At 40.5% G+C, this 21,071-nt stretch overlaps 2 protein-coding genes across 2 annotated transcripts; both read left to right on the forward strand.

Annotated features, from left to right (window-relative positions):
• Positions 1-1,069, forward strand: LOC129250055 (uncharacterized). The gene is made up of 2 exons (XM_054889698.1): positions 1-718; positions 803-1,069. Exons 1-2 carry the CDS (start codon positions 578-580, stop codon positions 1,049-1,051), a joined length of 390 nt encoding a protein of 129 aa, XP_054745673.1. The 5' UTR covers positions 1-577; the 3' UTR covers positions 1,052-1,069.
• Positions 1,070-3,664: 2,595 nt separating this feature from the next.
• Positions 3,665-6,916, forward strand: LOC129249865 (uncharacterized). Its single transcript, XM_054889533.1, has one exon. The coding sequence runs from the start codon at positions 3,665-3,667 to the stop codon at positions 6,914-6,916; it is 3,252 nt and encodes a 1,083-aa protein (XP_054745508.1).
• Positions 6,917-21,071: the final 14,155 nt, after the last annotated feature.

Genomic DNA, 21,071 nt, shown 5'->3' on the forward strand with positions numbered 1-21,071 from the left:
AGAAGTAATACAAAAGTACCACTAAGGTGACGATTTTATCGATGGCGTCCATATAAAAGAAGATGCGTTAAAACTTGCCGCACAAGTCAAAAACATTCACGCCGCACCGGGTTTCCTCATCCGTAACTTGGTATCCAACTCATCTGCTGTTCTCAAGAAACTTTAGGGAGATTCTGGCCAAAATCAAACTCCCAAGGACATGGCGCATACGGAAAAAATATTAGGTTTGTTTTGGGATGCAAATAATAATATTTTCAAGTTTATTTGCAGATTCTCCAAAATGAGGCGAGACATCTTGCAAGTTAGTTTGGTGCCGACAAAGAGAGAGACGATCCAGGTCTTAATTTCAATCTTTGACCCCCTTGGTTTGTTGGCACCTTATAGCATAGGCTTGAAAATACTACTACAGGAGATATGGCGCTCGTGCATCACTGGAATGACCCGCTCCCGAATCAGCTATACAATCAGTGGTGTCAGTGGAAGACGTTGCTATCAACAATAACCTCCGTTAAGATTCCACGATGTTATTCACCACTACTTCGAGCCTCTGAATGTAATCAACTCCACACGTTCGTGGATGCTGGCGAGTACGCTTTCGCCAGTGGAGCACACTGAGTTGCGGCATTGCACCTTGCATATAATGAGAAGCGAGAATGCACCTATAATCAATGCTGAGAATTTCTCTACCTGGCGCCGACTATATCGGGTGATAGCGGTGGTAATTATATTTATAGAAACGTTAAAATCTGGCATACAAAAATAGTCTAATGTATTTCACATTTAAAACGCAATTATTCTCAAGGCTAATGACATCCTAATTAAAGAAGCACAGCTGTGTGAAAACCATCCAGAAATTCTTACTCTCAGATCCGGTAAGAGAATTGAAAGTGACAGCAAACTAATACCTTTAAATGTTTACATAAGTGACGAAAATACGGGGAAGAGCCAAAAGCTTGAGTTTTGCCGCTTCCATAATTTTACCGAGAAACCATCCAATCACCTTTCTAATAGTTCGACATTATCACGAACGAAATTACCACAAATTTCATGAAGCGGTCCTAAACTCAATTTGTGAACAATATTATACCTATTTATTTCGCGGCTGCATGTGCCTTATCAGAACGTACGGCGATCATGTCAACGCTGCAAGAACGAAAGCGCTAAGCCAAATACTCAGCAAATGGCACTACTGCCAGCAGCACATTTGGAAAGCTTTGAGCGACCTCTTACCTACGTTGGCATAGATTTGTTTGGACCGATTTATGAAACAACTGTAAGGCGTCGAGAAAAAAGGTGGGGCGTAGTCTTGGAGCCTGGGAAAGATTGGTCCCTTCGGTTAAATCCGTGATTAATTCTATCTGTCCTTCGTTAAAATTGTGTTACCGCTGTATGTTTTCATTTATATCGCTCACCCTGTAGTCATACATTATTTACTTACATATTTACATGTATATGTATTTACATAAATAGTTACCGTTGGTGCTTTTTTGCGATTAAAGTAAGCGGAAAACATACAAAGCATTTTTAAAGCGACGAGTAGTACGTATGCATATAAGTGAATATACTTGAAATAAGCTAAAGCTAAAAAATGTTGTATTTGATTTTCTAAATTGCTACAACGGCAAAACTGTTTATACAATCACAGTGAGTCAAAAGAGTATTGGCACTCTCGAAAAATCTAAGCTTTCAGTGCTATAACTTTTATTCTAATGAAAGTATATTGGGCAATTTTTGGCAAACTATAATGTGTTTATTAATGAAAATTGGTTTAGATGTTAGGGAGGTGTTAAGGAACAATCTTTATAACTCCAAATTATTCGGGAAATAATAATTTCGTAATTATTTGCCTTCAAAGTGCCCTCGGGAACTTCACTATAATGTGGAACATAACACTATATATTTTTTTACACTTCACTAAATATGCTCTCACACGCGGGTTTTAACTTATTTTTATACTTATATTCGAATTATTTTCATTAAAATTAAATGCAAATGCATTCGGAAAGGAGTTCTACGCAAAAATACTGTGTTGTGCGTAGCCGGAGTTGGACTGATGAGGTTATTTTTTTGAGAGGAAACGAGTTTTTAATAAAGACAACTACGACCACCCGATTTGTTTTGCAGAATACAATACACTTATTGTTCAGAATTCGTCCAGTCTGGCACCACCTTAAGATGTTCATCAATTCGTCCAGTCTGGCACCACCTCAATTTATAGCATTATTGGTATTATTTCTTCGAATTCATCAATGCACAGTTAGCTTTAACAGTTATTGAAAAATGAGACGCTCAATAAATTTAGTACTTGTACAGCTTCGGAGTAATCAAGTCTTTGTCTTTTGCTTAAACATTTTGGTGCCTCCTGTGAGGACAAATAATTAAATTGAGTGAAATTATACAAAGTTGTACCAATCGTTTGGAATATCAAAGCTTATTCAAATAAATGCGTTCGGTGCGTGAAATCAAAGTACATTCATTGATAGTTTTACGTGCAATACAGCCACGTAAGGAGTGATTCGAATTTTATACACAAGCAATCAAGTGCATAAATAGCAGTTAAAGTGCATCCCACAGCTGTGTGATTTTAATTCTGCGAGCTAATGGCAGAATTAAATTTGCGCGCTTCGGCAATAAAGGCCATTAAACGCATACACGATCGGGTGAGTGGATTCCAGCAGGGTGCATTTGATGAATTTCATCTTCAGCAAGAGTTGAAATCATTGTCAGCACATTATGCACGATTCGTGACCAACCATGACCTGTTGGTGGGCAATGCAGCAAACGCCGAGTTGGAGGCGCACGAGAAGTTATGGGAAGAGTTTGAAGGTATTTACAACAATGCATGTACCCACTTGAACCGTGCAATCATGGGTGCAAAACCGAGTCAGTCTGCTGTGATGCCTGTGCGAGAATGTGAGGTTAAGTTAGAACCGCTTGCAATTCCAACGTTCGATGGAACTATGCAGAATTGGCTGGCGTTTAAGGACGTTTTTGAATTGCTTGTCCACAATACAGACTATCCTGAGGCCTACAAGTTAGGCAAGTTGCGGCAGGCAGTAAGCGCAAGTGCTGTACCGCTCGTCGGGAGTGTATATTCTGGGGGATACGCTGATTTATGGAAGGCGCTTAAAGAACGTTTTGACAATAGAAGGCAACTGGCTGAGACTCATGTGTCACGCTTACTCAATATCAAGCCGACAACTGAGGACACACCAACTGCGTTACTGTTCATCGTCGACACGGTACATGAATCACTACGAGCTTTACATGTCATGGGTCTACCAGTGGCCGAATGGGATGCTGTGGTCGTACCAATAATAGTTTCGAAACTTCCGATAACTACACAGCGCGAGTGGAACATGAGCTGTTCACCCACCGAAATTCCGAGCCTCGATGAGCTGCTTACGTTTTTGGGTCAGCGAGCTCATAGCATCAGCACAACAGTTGTCACATGGAGCAATGGGGTTGAATTTACGTCCAAGAGCCAGCAACGCCGCCAACTCTTTCCTTCAGCACCCAGCAAGGCGAAGAGGACGCACGCTTGGAGGAGCTCGTAAGAAGCTTTTGGAAGTTAGAGGAAGTGCCTTCACAAGATTGTAACGACGAAGATGAATGTGAGAAAATCTTTTTGACCACACACTCCCGCACAAGGGAAGGGCGCTACATGGTTCATATACCATTTCATCCTGACGCACCGGCTTTGGGCAACTCATATGCCCATGCTTTACGACAATTTCACCTTCTTGAACGACGACTAGCAGTGAATTGTGAGCTCAAGAAAAAATACATTGCCTTCATGCGCGAATACGCGGACCTCGGCCATATGGAACCCGTTAGTCACATTGGAGATGGGGGGGTCAACTGCTACATCCCTCACCACGCGGTTCTGGAAAAGTTCCGCGTTGTGTTCAATGCTTCAGCGCGGACCACGAGCGGCCTCTCACTGAACGACGTCCAGTTGGTGGGAGCCACGATTCAAGAACCACTTGTGAATATCATCTTTCGTTTTCGGTGTTTTCGCGTAGCATTAACAGCAGACATCGAGAAAATGTTCCGTCAAATTCTGATAACTCCCGAACATAGGGATTTCCAACGCATTATTTGGAGAGAATCACCAGACACTGACCTAGCAGTATACCGTTTAACTACAGTGACGTATGGGATGGCTTGTAGCCCGTACAACGCAGTTCGTGCACTCAATCAATGCAGTTATGATAACTACAACGTAGTCGCAGATGGCCATCAGTCGATTGTTGCGCGCGATGCGATTCTGTCATCATTTTATGTAGATGATTTTCTCATCAGTTGTGACACTGAGGATAAAGCCTTCGAACTCGCTGTCAATGTGAGTGCGATTTTGTCGGCCGGACAGTTCCGTTTACGAAAATGGAATTCTAATAGTGGTGAGGTTGTAAAGCGTTTAATTAGTAACAATTCCTCAATCGTAGAGTTAGCAAGTGAACCATCGACGGCAACTGTGCTTGGTTTAAGTTGGGACCCAACAACAGATGAGATCTTTTTCAAAGCGAATCTAAACCAGAACATCGGATGTCTCACAAAACGTCGGGTTTTAAGAGAGGTCGCCAAACTATTTGATCCTACTGGCATGCTTGATCCAATTGTGATTGCCGGGAAGATATTTATTCAGAAGTTGTGGTCTGCTGGCTTAGAATGGGATGCACCACTCCCAGATGCACTTCAAAATACGTGGGTCTTATTTTACAGAGAACTTGACGTGATAAACCGTATCCGTGTACCACGATGGTTAGGTTTGGCTGAGGGTAAGACTACTATGCTACTTGGGTTTTGTGATGCAAGTCCACTTGCCTATGCGGCTGTCCTCTATACTAGGACAACAGACGGTGAAGGTCGGTCAACTGTATCATTGCTAACAGCTCGCACCAAAGTGGCGCCACTCAAGGGTGCAACGATTCCTCGCCTAGAACTTTGTGCGGCACATTTACTCGCATCCACACTTGACAGTGTGCGGACTGCTTTACGTCTAACGGACGCTTCTTATCATTTATGGTCCGACTCGCGAATCGTGTTATGTTGGTTACGTAAACCTCCAACTACTCTCAAGCCGTACATTTCCAATCGTGTTCGTCACATTCAAGAGCTGACATCACCAGATCGTTGGCATTATGTACGGTCTGCACAAAATCCGGCAGACTGTGCCAGTAGAGGTATCCGAGCATCAGAGCTGGTTGAACATCAGTTGTGGTGGCAAGGGCCAAAATGGCTTATGGACAAACAGCTACCAATTTCCTTTGGGATCGAATTAAAAGATGACGAGCTTGACATTGTACGTGGTGAACAGAGAGTGTCATCATTTGTAGCAACGACGGCCCACGCGAGCATTCTTACAACTCGACGTCTAGACGGCCAAATAATTCCATTAAACGAACGCTATAGTTCATTGCAAAAGCTTCTTCGTACCGTGGCAATCGTACTTCGGTGGCTACCAGTTCGCCGACATTTGCGAAGACTGATCGTTAATCCTACAGAAATGGACGATGCTCTTAACGTGCTAATCCGAAACGAGCAATATACCTTTGCGACTGATATGTCTCTGATTCGGAAGGGATCGGAAATTTCCAGCTCCAGCAAACTAAGGTCATTGAACCCTTACATAGATTGTAACGACATATTGCGAGTCAGAGGTCGTATTGGTCACGCTGACCTTCCAGAAGATCGACGTTTTCCGATAATTTTACCGAAGCATGGGAGTTTGGTACACTTACTCATCCAACACGCACATGAAACCACGCTTCATGGTGGGGCGCAAATCACTCTTCAAGCTCTTCGCGCACGGTACTGGATATTGAACGGAAGGCAAACAGTCCGAAGCTTCGTGCAGACTTGTGTTATTTGCCGACGACGAGGCGTAACGTTATCTCAGCAGATGGCATCCTTACCCAGGCATCGCATTACTGCAGCACGGCCATTGATATCTTCAGGCGTCGACTATTGCGGGCCTTTTACAGTGCGCATCGGCACAAAAAGATCGCGTACAACGATCAAAACATATCTAGCCGTTTTCGTTTGCATGGCGACCAAGGCCGTGCATATTGAAGTTGTCGATGATCTTTCATCACCTGCATTCTTAGATGCATTTACGCGATTTACAAGTAGACGAGGTCCATGTCGAGATCTCTATAGTGACAACGGTACTACGTTCACAGGTGCTAACCGTTTGCTTAAAGAAGACTTGGCTGCTTGGCAGAACGACAACAACCAACAAAGTTTGGCGAATCTCGGTACTCATTGGCACTTTATCGCTCCCAGCGCTCCTCATCAAGGTGGTCTCTGGGAGGCTGCGGTAAAATCTGCCAAATATCATTTGGTGCGCCTCGTTGGAGCGCAGTCATTATGGTATAGCCAACTTCAGACTTTGGCGACACGTATTGAAGCATGCCTAAATTCTCGTCCGCTAACACCTATATACGATGATCCCAATGATAAGTTAGCTTTGACCCCTGCCGACTTTCTGGTTGGCGCTCCACTGGTTGCAGTCCCTGAAGCTGACATCAGAACAATTCCGTCCAACCGTATTAAGCACTGGCTCTGGCTGCGTCAGGTACATCAACAATTTTGGCAACGGTGGAGCGAGGAATATTTATCTACCCTTCAAACTCGAAACAAGTGGCAGACGAAATCAAGGGACGTGAAGATCGGAGACATAGTCATCGTAAGACATGAGACCTTACCACCAACATATTGGCGCTTAGGGCGCGTAACTGCGGTTCATCCGGGCAGCAATGGTTTAATACGTAATGTCACGCTTCAGACGGCGAACGGTATGATGACGTGTGCGGTACAGAAATTGTGCCGGCTTCTGGATGCAGAGCATTTTGAGGCCAGCGCCTCAACCGCGCAGGATGTTCAGAATTCGTCCAGTCTGGCACCACCTTAAGATGTTCATCAATTCGTCCAGTCTGGCACCACCTCAATTTATAGCATTATTGGTATTATTTCTTCGAATTCATCTATGCACAGTTAGCTTTAAACAGTTATTGAAAAATGAGACGCTCAATAAATTTAGTACTTGTAGAGCTTCGGAGTAATCAAGTCTTTGTCTTTTGCTTAAACACTTATAAACCGTAATTTTTGCCTTTTAATTACTTTGTTATTTTTTGTCATACGCTTAATATCATTGTTTTTAAGTTTCGATGAGTTGTATGTTTTTATTTTCAAAAATATTTCTTAATTTTAAATTACAGCAAAAAATACTGCAGTTTTACAATCAACCCTCCACTGAACATCTCTGCATACGAACTTCTTTTTATTTCAGGTGTATGGCAACACCAACTTTTCGCAAAATTATAGAACTTTAACACTAAATTATTTAAAAACTATAAGGCTCCTGAGGGTGCCGGAGGGAGTTTTAAGATGGGGATACACCCCTATATCCCCCCCTTTAACCTTTTTTTTCAAAGCGATATACATTACTATATACTAAATTTTTCCCGAAAGTATAAAAAAATAGAAAACGGTATTTTCTAAATGTATTTATTTATTACGTATCTGAACAAAAAAAAAATTATTTGGACTTAGGCTTACAAGCCCAACATTGAAAGGTAAAAAATAAATAATTCACATCAAAAAAGTATTGGCACAGGTAGTGTAATAAGCTTGCTCCATTGCAGCTGTAACGCGCTAATACTTTGTGTGCCCTCCTTTAGACTGAATCCCGGTCTGCAAACGTCTCTTACCAGGTTTGAAGTTTCGGAAGGTGTTATTTTACTCCATTCAGCAATTATTCCCTCTTTTAGAGAATCCTTTGACGTTATGTGGTGAGATTGTATCTTCCGTTCCAGAAGATGCCATAGAATTTAAGTCCGTCGATTGGGGATGTTTAAAGCTGTTTGCAATGGTATATCAACCACTCCTGTACAAGATAAGACGAATGTTTTGGGTCATTATCTTGTTGAAAATGCCAGGTTGTCCCATTAAGGCCCAGTTTTTCGACGCTTGAACTTAAATTTTCTTTAAGAATGTTGCGATACACATGCTTATCCATTGTCTCATCGAGCTTTCCGATACTATATGCCGCGAAACACCCCCAAACCATTACATTTTCTCCACCGTGTTTAGCTGTATTGAGCAGGTTGTTCTCTTGAAGCTCTTTATTTGGCTTTCGCCAAATCTTTTATGCTGCATATGACCCAAGTAAATTGAATTTTGATTCTTGACTAAATATGGTGGTGTTCCAAAAAGCGTCGGGCTTATTTAAATGCTGTTTAGTAAATTCTAGCCTCTTCTTTTTATTTACCTTCGAAATAAAGGGTTTGCTTCGAGGAACCCGGCCATGATACCCAGCCTTTTATAGGGTATTCCGAACAGTTTGGGAGCTGAAATTGATTTCAAATAAATTTTATAATAAGCCATAATATCAAATAAGTCTCGCACAATTTGACAGCCGAAGTTTTTGGATTTTGTGCCACCGTGGACACCACAATTCGCTCCTGTCGTTCGGTTAATTTTTTTGGGCGGCCAGATCTGCTCTCCGGAGTTATTTTGACAGCATTCCAACAATGCATAACGATGTTTCGAACGCTGGACCATGATTTATCGACAAGTTTGCCAATTTCGCGATAGGATTTTTTTCTAAATACAGTTTTATCATTAATCGACGTAGTTCTAGGGAAATTTCAGAACCACGGCCCATAAGCTAACATAAAAAACGTGCCAATACTTTTTTGGGGTGAATTTGTGCCTTATTTTACCTTTCGAGTTTGAGCTTGTAAGCCTATGTCGATATTAATTTTTTTTTGCTCAGATACGTAATAAATAAATACCGTTTTCTATTTTTTCTTATACTTTCACTAGATGGAAAGTTATAACACTGAGAACTTAAAGTTTTCGACTGTGCAACAGATTTTTTTGACTCTCTGTATATCCACAATACGAACATAAAAGGAATATCAGACCAAAAACGAGCTATAATGACAAATAAACTTTTAACTAATGTTAACATTGAAAACTTAAAAACAAGTAGCCAATAAAACAGCAAATATTCTAATAATAATAATAATAATAACGAAACCAACGATTCAATAGACCTAAACAATAATGATGAACAAAATCCCAACAAAAATACAAACAGCGCTGAAATCACAAACAACCTGGACAACGACATGACAGCAAAAATTCTAAATGAAATAGACACTAGTCTAATAAAGTGGAAAGGGGTAAGCTCAGTCATTTTTCTTGGAAATTAATATTTAAAAGACACCATTAAATACAGGGTGGGCCATATAGCGTTTGCTTATTGAACCACCTATTTTTTTGAGAATGGTAACACAAATGACATGTGAAATGTGTTCAAAATTAACTTAAAGGTTTGACATTTACGAAATGGGACGCTATACGCTTGAATAAAATTGGGAAATATTGAAAACCTATTTCCAAAGTGGTGAGTCTTCTTCTTCTTTTCTGATTTTCACATCGGTTGCTACGTCAATAAGCAAAATTGTCGGATTTGGGGCTCAGAAAATCCACACGTTACTGTAGAGAAGAAAATGCATCCACAACGAGTCACTGTTTGGTGCGGTAATCAACCGAAATTCCGATATCAATTGACCGGCTCGGAGCTGTGATTTAAGCCCGTTGGACTGTTTTTTGTGGAGAGCCGTTAAGGACAAATGCTATGCGAACCATCCAGCGATGATTGATGCTTTAAAACACGAAATCGAAGTTGCCATTCATGAAATTGGAGCCCAAAAATAAAAAATGTGCTTAAAAATTGGGTTGATCGAATGGCGTACTGTAAAGTCAGTCGTGGCAGTCATTTGAACGATATTATTCATTCATTCATAAATGACAATGTTCAATCTTCAAAATAAAAAAAAAAGTTTGAAAAAATATTGATTCGTTTTTTTTAAAGCCGATTCAAAAAGCAAATTTTACATGGCCTACCCTATATATCGGAGCAAGAAACTACACTACACTACCAACAATGCTAAATTATCAGGCATGTTCTGCAAATCGTTTCGCATTTTCCGTTTTGAAATCGTTTGACATGTCCTGTAAATCGTTCCGTTTTCGTTTTTTTTTTTCGAACATCAGCAAATCGTTTTGTCACCCTGTTCTGGAAATCGAAATCGTTAAAATTTTCCAGTTATTATAAATTTTCGGCAACTTAAACGTTAGAGGTTTGTGGCATTCTTATAAACTGTTTGTTGAAATAAATCTATCAAAATGTGAGTTTTTACTAAAAATAACTGCATATATTTATGTAAATAAAAGTGTTTATTTAAAATATTTAAAACTTATTCAAAAACATTTAGGGGAAAACACAAGAACTCCAAGCAAGAGCTAATTTTAGTCGAGTTTATGGAATCTCATCCAGATTTGGCGAAGAATTTTTCGAAGGGCGACAGAGTTGCTGTTGAGGAAAAGTGGAAAGAGCTAACGACGCTGCTAAATGCAGAAGGGCCGCCCCAAAAAGATGTTAATGGATGGAAAAAAGTAAGTATTTAGTCAAATCTATATATATATAAAAATTCAGCCGTTTTTCGCGTTGTGATGCACTTTACGGAGAATGACTCAACCGATTTTAACCAAACTTTGCCATATTGAAGAGACACATGTGGAGAAGGTTTGTAACTATGTTTGGTTAAAATCTCCTTTACTTCTTCGTCAACACACAGTATACACGAGGCAGCGTTCTTTTTACGCGTGTGGTTGTTATTGTAAACGGTTGCATGGAGCGTACATTTTACTCACATATGTACAAGTTAACGCAGCAGTATTTATGCCTAAATTTTCATTCCATTACATACATTTCAATGGAAAAACTTTACCCGTAAAATTCCAACACGAGTATTTGAATTTAAAATGGGATGGATCTGTTAAAGATTTGCTACCTGAAACCGACCAGGAAGATAGTATTTAGCGTTCTTTATATATTTTTATCTATCGTTATTCAAGTTTACAAGATTTTAATATGAATAACATTAGTTTGTTAACAGAAAACTTTAAATATATGAAGTACATTACTTTATTTTTGTTTTATCGAATATACTAAGATATGTATACATTTATTTTTTTAAATCAAATGTAATTTAATTTGAAGGACTAAGTAAAAAAATTAAATAAAAACAAACGGGAAGTCACTTCCTTAAAATAAATTTTTGTGTAACCCACACACTTTTTTAATAATAGGTTGCCAGAAGGAAAGCAAAAAAAAATGTATCCCACAAAAACAACCCTTATGATGCAAATATCTATTTAAAATTATTAAAATTAAATGTATTACACAAAAAAATATTTACATTATAAATTTTAAAATAATGGCTTTCTTCAAACTGATTTAATTTAAAAAAAACCTTCCCCTGTAAAATTTCGAGTTTGTGGGATACATTTTTTCGGCGGTTATGGCTCGATATGTTAGCGAAAAATTATCAAAATGTAATCGTATGGTTAATAGATTTAAAGAGAAATACCCCCAATGGGTTTTCGCAACAACTATTATTGAAATTTCTGAGAATGATTTTGAAAAACCCTGTTCAAGTAAAGCAGGACGACCAAAGGTTAGCTACACAAGATGCAAAAGATCGGCTTAAGAGGAAGGTGGCAAGTGATCTTTCTTGTGAAAACAATGGCGATGTTGATTTTTTGATTCATGCAACTATTGTTGCGGCAAAAAAATCAAAACGTGATTTAGCATTTATTTTAAAGAAAACTGCGCATCAAGCAGAACAAAGCGAAATAAGAAAAGCTGTTACCTCCAAAAAACCCGAAGCAGTTCCACTAACTCCGGAAGAAGCTCTCGCATTTTTACTTCAAAATGATTTAGCAAAAGACAATTTATCAACATGAGGTTGTTAAATAAAGAAAGGAATTGCAGTGTATATCCAAGCTATGAGGAAGTAATTAAATGTAAGTTACTTTGCCGGCCTAAGGAGATATCTGTGTCGGTGTCTTCAGAAAAAATACAAGAAAAAATAATATGACTGATGTTTTCAATAGAGCAATGGATTCTTCAGTCCCCCTTTTTCCAGCTTGTCTCTATCCGCTAGAGAAAAATATCGGAAAAGAGAGAAGCTACCAGAAGAAATAATACATTTGCTTGCACCTTCAAGTGAGCTTCAAATTTTCAACCACTTGCCAGGGGGATCTGAATACGATTCGGATAATTCTGATTCTGATATATCGGAAGCAGACGTTGTGAAGAACGCTTTAGTTTTAGATACGGAAGACTGTGATTTCGAATGATTTGCTTGGTACATATAACTTTTTATATTATATTCAAGTGAATTTAATAATTCTGCAACTTCTCTCGCATTTCAGATGTACAGTTAATTTTATTAATATATAAAAATAATTGTTTCAGTAAAAACATGTGTATAAATATTTGGATAATAAAATTATTTGACCACTTTTGCCTATCATATGCAAATTTTTCATTTTATGAAACCAAATTTTTACTATAGGTCCAAGGGAGGTACTCCTAGGGACTGGCCGATTTCAACTATTTTTGGTATCGTCGATGCGTATTACGAGATTAAACATATTTACCAATTTTCGTTAAGATATCGCAATTTTTGGAGCTGAAATTCAAAAATTTTTACTATAGGTCCAAACGGCGTACCCCTGGGGAATGACCGAGTTCATCCATTCTTGGAATTTTTCTTAACTAAGTCATATATAACTTGTATGTGAAATTTCAATGGCCTAGTACCACTCCTTCTAATTTATGCCAAAAAATTTGAATTTCAGACCATAGTGGAGCAGTAGAAGTAATACAAAAGTACCACTAAGGTGACGATTTTATCGATGGCGTCCATATAAAAGAAGATGCGTTAAAACTTGCCGCACAAGTCAAAAACATTCACGCCGCACCGGGTTTCCTCATCCGTAACTTGGTATCCAACTCATCTGCTGTTCTCAAGAAACTTTAGGGAGATTCTGGCCAAAATCAAACTCCCAAGGACATGGCGCATACGGAAAAAATATTAGGTTTGTTTTGGGATGCAAATAATAATATTTTCAAGTTTATTTGCAGATTCTCCAAAATGAGGCGAGACATCTTGCAAGTTAGTTTGGTGCCGACAAAGAGAGAGACGATCCAGGTCTTAATTTCAATCTTTGACCCCCTTGGTTTGTTGGCACCTTATAGCATAGGCTTGAAAATACTACTACAGGAGATATGGCGCTCGTGCATCACTGGGATGACCCGCTCCCGAATCAGCTATACAATCAGTGGTGTCAGTGGAAGACGTTGCTATCAACAATAACCTCCGTTAAGATTCCACGATGTTATTCACCACTACTTCTAGCCTCTGAATGTAATCAATTCCACACGTTCGTGGATGCTGGCGAGTACGCTTACGCCAGTGGAGCACACTGAGTTGCGGCATTGCACCTTGCATATAATGAGAAGCGAGAATGCACCTATAATCAATGCTGAGAATTTCTCTACCTGGCGCCGACTGGGTGATAGCGGTGGTAATTATATTTATAGAAACGTTAAAATCTGGCATAAAAAAAAAAGTGGAATGTATTTCACATTTAAAACGCAATTATTCTCAAGGCTAATGACATCCTAATTAAAGAAGCAGAGCTGAGTGAAAACCATCCAGAAATTCTTACTCTCAGATCCGGTAAGAGAATTGAAAGTGACAGCAAACTAATACCTTTAAATGTTTACATAAGTGACGAAAATACGGGGAAGAGCCAAAAGCTTGAGTTTTGCCGCTTCCATAATTTTACCGAGAAACCATCCAATCACCTTTCTAATAGTTCGACATTATCACGAACGAAATTACCACAAATTTCATGAAGCGGTCCTAAACTCAATTTGTGAACAATATTATACCTATTTATTTCGCGGCTGCATGTGCCTTATCAGAACGTACGGCGATCATGTCAACGCTGCAAGAACGAAAGCGCTAAGCCAAATACTCAGCAAATGGCACTACTGCCAGCAGCACATTTGGAAAGCTTTGAGCGACCTCTTACCTACGTTGGCATAGATTTGTTTGGACCGATTTATGAAACAACTGTAAGGCGTCGAGAAAAAAGGTGGGGCGTAGTCTTGGTGCCTGGGAAAGATTGGTCCCTTCGGTTAAATCCGTGATTAATTCTATCTGTCCTTCGTTAAAATTGGCTGGCGAAAATCCTCCACTGAACCCTCCCCGAGGGTGCCAGCTGGTAATAAGTACCACAGTTTTCATATTTTCAGGAGGTACTTAGCTAAGTTAAGGGTACTATGGGTAGGGTTCGATACTCCTCAATAGTACAGCACTACTCAAAGTACCTTTAACGTGGTCGGGGGTGAAGGGCTGGATTAAGGTGTTATGCGACCCGTGCCGAGAATCTGTCAGGCTTGGGGCCCTTCTATAAAATAACCAAGTCTCGAACGGAGCTTACGGATAACAGGCATCCTCCGTAATAATTAGCCTTACCCGTGTAGTTCGCAGCTATGCACGGGCGGACATCCTTTCTCCGACACTCGTGGGTCCAAAATGCAGAGAGATCATAAAAACATAAATAAAAAAAAGGAGATCGGTCCTCCTTCTAATAGACCGACAGGAACAAACAGTTCCGCAACAAGAGTAACGGTCGCACCGAGCTCAAGGAAAACGCCATCCATCGGCTTAATAAGTCGATCCAAACAAACAACGACAGCCTCAGCGAAAGCGAGGACTCAGAACTGGACACAGGTCCAAGTACAAGTAGGGGGGCACTAGCCCGTCAGTCAACTGCGATTCAGCCCCCAAAAACGGTCCCGACCGGAAGCAATGCTACTGCTAGCTCCGGTACCGAAGGATGGCCGCTTGTGAGGGTGGTAGACCCAGCGAAAGTGAGCTACCAGGATCGCAGAAACGCGGCTAGGCTCCTAAGGAGGGTGCACGAAACTCACCCAAAGGAAAGTGAAATGACACAGGAGTTGAAAGAGGCGATTGATAGAGCGAAAGCGATCATCCCTGATTTCAACCCTGACTTCAAGCCAACACAATCGGCTCCGAAACGACAGCGGTCCTCGGAGGAAAATAAGCCAAACGCAAAAAGGCACAAATCAATGGGCGTGACGCCCAGAAGATCATTTGCGGAGGTTGCAAAAGACCGCCTGATCATAGGAGTCCTCGACGAGAACCACCCAGAAGGTATGATCCCCAGGGCCCAGTGGAAATGGATCGAGGCCGAGCTAACGAAAGTGGCACTGAAAGTTATTCTGGAGAACCCCGGTCCCCCGCCTGCGTGCGAAGACTTAGGCTGGCAGCAAGGCCAGATAAAAATTATAGCTTGCGACGATGAGAGATCGGTTCAACTGTATAAAGAGGCCATCTCCAAAGTCGGCGAAGTGTACCCAAATGCCAAGCTAGTGGTCGTGGACAGGAAGGATATTCCGTCCAGGCCGCGAGCAAGGGTTTGGTTACCTTCAACCGTCGAAGACCCGGATGAGATTATGAAGCTCATTCGGGTCTGCAATCCGGACATCCCAACGCAGGAATGGAGGTATGTCAAAACTCTCACCAGCAAAAATAGCGCGGAAGAATCGAAAGAGCAGAAGCGCGCCACCATGCAGGCTCTCCTGCTCCTCACAGAGAATTCAATCGAACCATTAGCGAAATGCGATGGGCATCTGAGATACGGTTTTGTAAAGGTGAAGCTTCACATTTACAAAACAGACACAGATGCAATTGAGTTCCTCGCCACTAAGGAAGGTGAAAAGCACATGGGCGAACCAAAACCCATGAGCGAAACCGAGCCAATGAGCGAAGACGACCGGCCCACCGAAGAAGAATACGCCTCTTCAGGCTCAGAAATGGGCTTAGGGAGGCTGTACTTCGAACGGGAGGGTAAGTACCACACACAACAGCGTAAGTATTCCGAAAGGGAACTTTTATGCGAAAGCAAAGAAGACCCAGACATTACGCTAACAGCTGATGCATCTTCTACAGATAAACCTTCATCACTGTAAAGAAGCCTGCCTTGCCCTCCTGGAGCGTCTGGCAGAAGATCAGCCGGACGTAGTCCTCATCCAGGAATTCTGGGTACGGAATGGCGAAATCTGCGGTCTGAGGACATCAGGGTATAAAGTATACAAGACCAATGGTGAAGGTACTAAAAGAGCATGCATAATGGCAAAAGCACATCTTAATATATTTATGATTCAAAATTTCAGTAACGCAGATACTACGACGGTTAGCTGGGAAGTGAGCGGAAGCAACATCTGGCTAACCTCGTTCTACTTTGCCGGAGACGACACAGGTCCACTGCCGTCGCCGCTAATAAGAAGCCTTGTGGAAGACTGCAAAGCACACAACCGCAAACTAGCCCTAGGAGGTGATGCCAATGCCCACCATACCGTATGGGGGAGCTCGGATACAAACGAACGAGGTGAGTCTCTCTTTAATTATATTATATGTAGTAAGCTTTTAGTGTGTAACAAAGGCAACGAACCTACATTTATTGCGCGCAATAGACAAGAAGTTCTTGATATTACGCTAGTTTGTCAAACCCTCTACGAAAAGATGACGCAGTGGAGGGTTCTGAATGAACACTCTTACTCCGATCATCGTTACATAGAAATAAAATTTGGGGGAAAAAACTCACGGGCCCCGCCCGCCAGCAGGAACTTGAAAAAGACAAACTGGCATATATATAAACGGGAACTTAAGGAAAGACTTCCAAACTCCCAAAATATTACTATTGAAGACAGAGAATCATTGAACGAACACGTACAAATCCTTACGGAGGTCTGTAGAACTGCGCTAAACAAGGCATGCCCCTTAATTAAGTATAAGGGGAAGAAAAAGCCGCCCTGGTGGTCAGAAGACCTGTCTACACTAAGAAACGACAGCAGAAGACAGTTTAATAGAGCGAAAGCGACACGAGAGAGTAAAGACTGGGACTGCTACTACACTAAGCTAAAAATTTACAAAAAAGAAGTTAGGAAAACGAAAAGGTCTGGTTGGAGAACGTTCTGTGGAGAAATCGAAGGAACCACAGAGGCCTCCAGACTGCGTAAAATCCTTTCAAAAAAACACTATACCACCGGATACCTCCAAAAACCGGACAGGAGTTGGACTACTTCGAGTGACGAAACTCTGAAGTTGCTAGTGGACACACACTTTCCCAGCAACGAATCATCTACCGTGTTAATCAACAATGGTACAGAAAGACCAAACTCTGACATTGAAGAAATAATCACTGAAACTAGGATAACCTGGGCAGTGAACACGTTCAAACCATTTAAATCACCGGGCCCAGATGGATTATTCCCGGCCCAAATACAACATTCACTAAACTACATCATGGAGTGGTTGACGGTCATATTTAAGGCTGCTCTGAAACTGAAAAGTGTCCCATCAACATGGAAAGAGGTAAAAGTGGTCTTTATCCCTAAAGCGGGAAAAAGTTCACACACGACACCTAAGGATTTCAGGCCAATAAGCCTATCCTCCTTTCTGCTAAAAACATTAGAAAGAATTTTAGAAGAGCATATTAGGGCTAACATCAGCCCTTATAAGCTCAGCATCTCACAACATGCGTACTGTAAAGGGAAATCAACCGAAACAGCACTTAACTCACTTGTTACAGAAATCGAGAAGTCAATGTATAATAAAGAATTCACACTGGTAGCTTTCCTAGATATCGAGGGCGCATTCAACAACATCCTACCGGATACCATAATAAAGGCACTGACGGACTTCGGGATCTCTGGCGCTCTGGTTGAGTTCATCAAAAACATGCTCTTGAGCAGATTGGTGATCGCAACCCTAGGGGACTCAGAGATCAAGAAAAAAGTTAGCAGAGGAACACCTCAAGGCGGTGTGCTGTCCCCTCTCCTATGGGTGCTGGCACTAAACTCATTGCTAAAGAGCCTAGAGGAGAGAGGACAACACGTTGTAGCCTATGCGGACGATGTTGCATTGGTAGTAAGGGGGAAATTCCCCAATACACTCATAGAAGTCATGCAGGTCTAGGTCTAATACTAGACCGAAAGCTAACATGGAAGGCAAATGTCGAAGATAGAGTAAAAAGGGCGACAATAGCACTATACTCTTGTAAACAGCTAATAGGACTAAGTTGGGGTCTCTCCCCATCTACCGTATACTGGCTTTACACGGCAATTGTCAGACCAATTCTAACATACGGCATATTAGTATGGTGGCCAGCTTTAGATAAATTGTACGTCAAAAGAACCATGGCACACGTACAAAGATTGGCCAGTCTTTGCATCTGCGGGGCCCTCAGAACCACACCCACAGATGCACTAAATATTATTCTTAGCATTTTACCAATAGAGCAGTACGGTAAGCAAACAGCTGCCAAAGCAACTCTCAGACTAAGAGAAATCGGCCTACTCAGAACGTCCAAAGAGGGCACTCCTCAATTTTAGAACAATTCCCCTGCATTCCCAGCACAACGGATTTCTGTAAGACCAAGGACATCAATTTCGATAAATCCTTTGTCACAGTATTTCCTTCCAAAGAGGAATGGGATAACGGGCTCATTGTCAAGATAAATGACTTAAACATCTACACAGATGGCTCAAAACTAGACAACCAAGTAGGCGGAGGGGTCTACTCCGACAAACTCGGAGTATGCCAATCATTTCGCTTGCCTGATCATTGCAGTGTATTTCAGGCGGAAGTCACTGCCATAAAAGAAGGGCTTAAAGAGATAAAAACGAGAGTATTATCCGCAAATGAAGTCTTCATTTACTCGGACAGTCAAGCAGCAATAAAAGCGCTGGAATCAAAAACACACTCGTCAAAAACAGTTCTAGAATGTTTTAAACTACTAGATGACGTATCTAAGTGCTACAAGGTGCACCTTATCTGGGTACCAGGCCACAGAAACATTGCAGGAAATTGTAAGGCGGATGAACTCGCAAGAACCGGTACAACGCTCGGTCTCGAACCGGATAAGGCGCTGATACCCATGCCCATAGCCACTTGTAAATTACTTATAGACAGGGAAACCATCAAAAAGGTAAATACAATCTGGCAAAACCTCACAACATGCGAACTAAGCAGACAGACATGGCCGAACTGGAACAGCGGTCGATCGAAGATCTTGCTACGATTCAACAGAGAATCTATAAGAAAAATGATAGGTGTTTTAACTGGTCATTGCTTATTAGGCAGCCACGCTAGAAGGTTAGGACTCCCTTACTTCGATTTCTGTAGAAGCTGTCTCAATACAGAAGAAGAGGAAACAGTCAGACACCTTTTATGTGAGTGTGAAAGCCTAGCTATGAGAAGGCTGCGCACTCTCGATACAGCATTTCTAACCGATGTAGCGGACATAGCCCATCTAAAACTAACGAAGCTCTGCTCGTTTATTAAAGCAACCGGATGGTTTGAAAAGGAACACGTAGAGTAAGGATAAGCTCCAGTGGTATCACAATGGACCTGCTGAAGGTCTAAGTGTGTCTTGCGACAACCACCCTACCTACCTACCTACCTACCTTCGTTAAAATTGTGTTACCGCTGTATGTTTTCATTTATATCGCTCACCCTGTAGTCATACATTATTTACTTACATATTTACATGTATAACTCGGTATACGAATGTCGCCACTATATGTATTTATTTATTTACATATACATATGTATCATATATATTATAACATAAATAGTTACAGTTGGTGCTTTTTTGCGATTAAAGTAAGCGGAAAACATACAAAGCATTTTTAAAGCGACGAGTAGTACGTATGCATATAAGTGAATATACTTGAAATAAGCTAAAGCTAAAAAATGTTGTATTTGATTTTCTAAATTGCTACAACGGCAAAACTGTTTATACAATCACAGTGAGTCAAAAGAGTATTGGCACTCTCGAAAAATCTAAGCTTTCAGTGCTATAACTTTTATTCTAATGAAAGTATATTGGCCAATTTTTGGCAAACTATAATGTGTTTATTAATGAAAATTGGTTTAGATGTTAGGGAGGTGTTAAGGAACAATCTTTATAACTCCAAATTATTCGGGAAATAATAATTTCGTAAGTATTTGCCTTCAAAGTGCCCTCGGGAACTTCACTATAATGTGGAACATAACACTATATATTTTTTTACACTTCACTAAATATACTCTCACACGCGGGTTTTAACTTATTTTTATACTTATATTCGAATTATTTTCATTAAAATTAAATGCAAATGCATTCGGAAAGGAGTTCTACGCAAAAATACTGTGTTGTGCGTAGCCGGAGTTGGGCTGATGAGGTTATTTTTTTGAGAGGAAACGAGTTTTTAATAAAGACAACTACGACCACCCGATTTGTTTTGCAGAATACAATACACTTATAAACCGTAATTTTTGCCTTTTAATTACTTTGTTATTTTTTGTCATACGCTTAATATCATTGTTTTTAAGTTTCGATGAGTTGTATGTTTTTATTTTCAAAAATATTTCTTAATTTTAAATTACAGCAAAAAATACTGCAGTTTTACAATCAACCCTCCCCTGAACCCTGAACATCTCTGCATACGAACTTCTTTTTATTTCAGGTGTATGGCAACACCAACTTTTCGCAAAATTATAGAACTTTAACACTAAATTATTTAAAAACTATAAGGCTCCTGAGGGTGCCGGAGGGAGTTTTAAGATGGGGATACACCCCTATATCCCCCCCTTTTAACCTTTTTTTTTCAAAGCGATATACATTACTATATACTAAATTTTTCCCGAAAGTATAAAAAAATAGAAAACGGTATTTTCTAAATGTATTTATTTATTACGTATCTGAACAAAAAAAAAATTATTTGGACTTAGGCTTACAAGCCCAACATTGAAAGGTAAAAAATAAATAATTCACATCAAAAAAGTATTGGCACAGGTAGTGTAATAAGCTTGCTCCATTGCAGCTGTAACGCGCTAATACTTTGTGTGCCCTCCTTTAGACTGAATCCCGGTCTGCAAACGTCTCTTACCAGGTTTGAAGTTTCGGAAGGTGTTATTTTACTCCATTCAGCAATTATTCCCTCTTTTAGAGAATCCTTTGACGTTATGTGGTGAGATTGTATCTTCCGTTCCAGAAGATGCCATAGAATTTAAGTCCGTCGATTGGGGATGTTTAAAGCTGTTTGCAATGGTATATCAACC

Source organism: Anastrepha obliqua, chromosome 6 (assembly GCF_027943255.1).
Source record: "Anastrepha obliqua isolate idAnaObli1 chromosome 6, idAnaObli1_1.0, whole genome shotgun sequence".
NCBI classification, from domain to species: Eukaryota; Metazoa; Arthropoda; class Insecta; order Diptera; family Tephritidae; genus Anastrepha; species Anastrepha obliqua.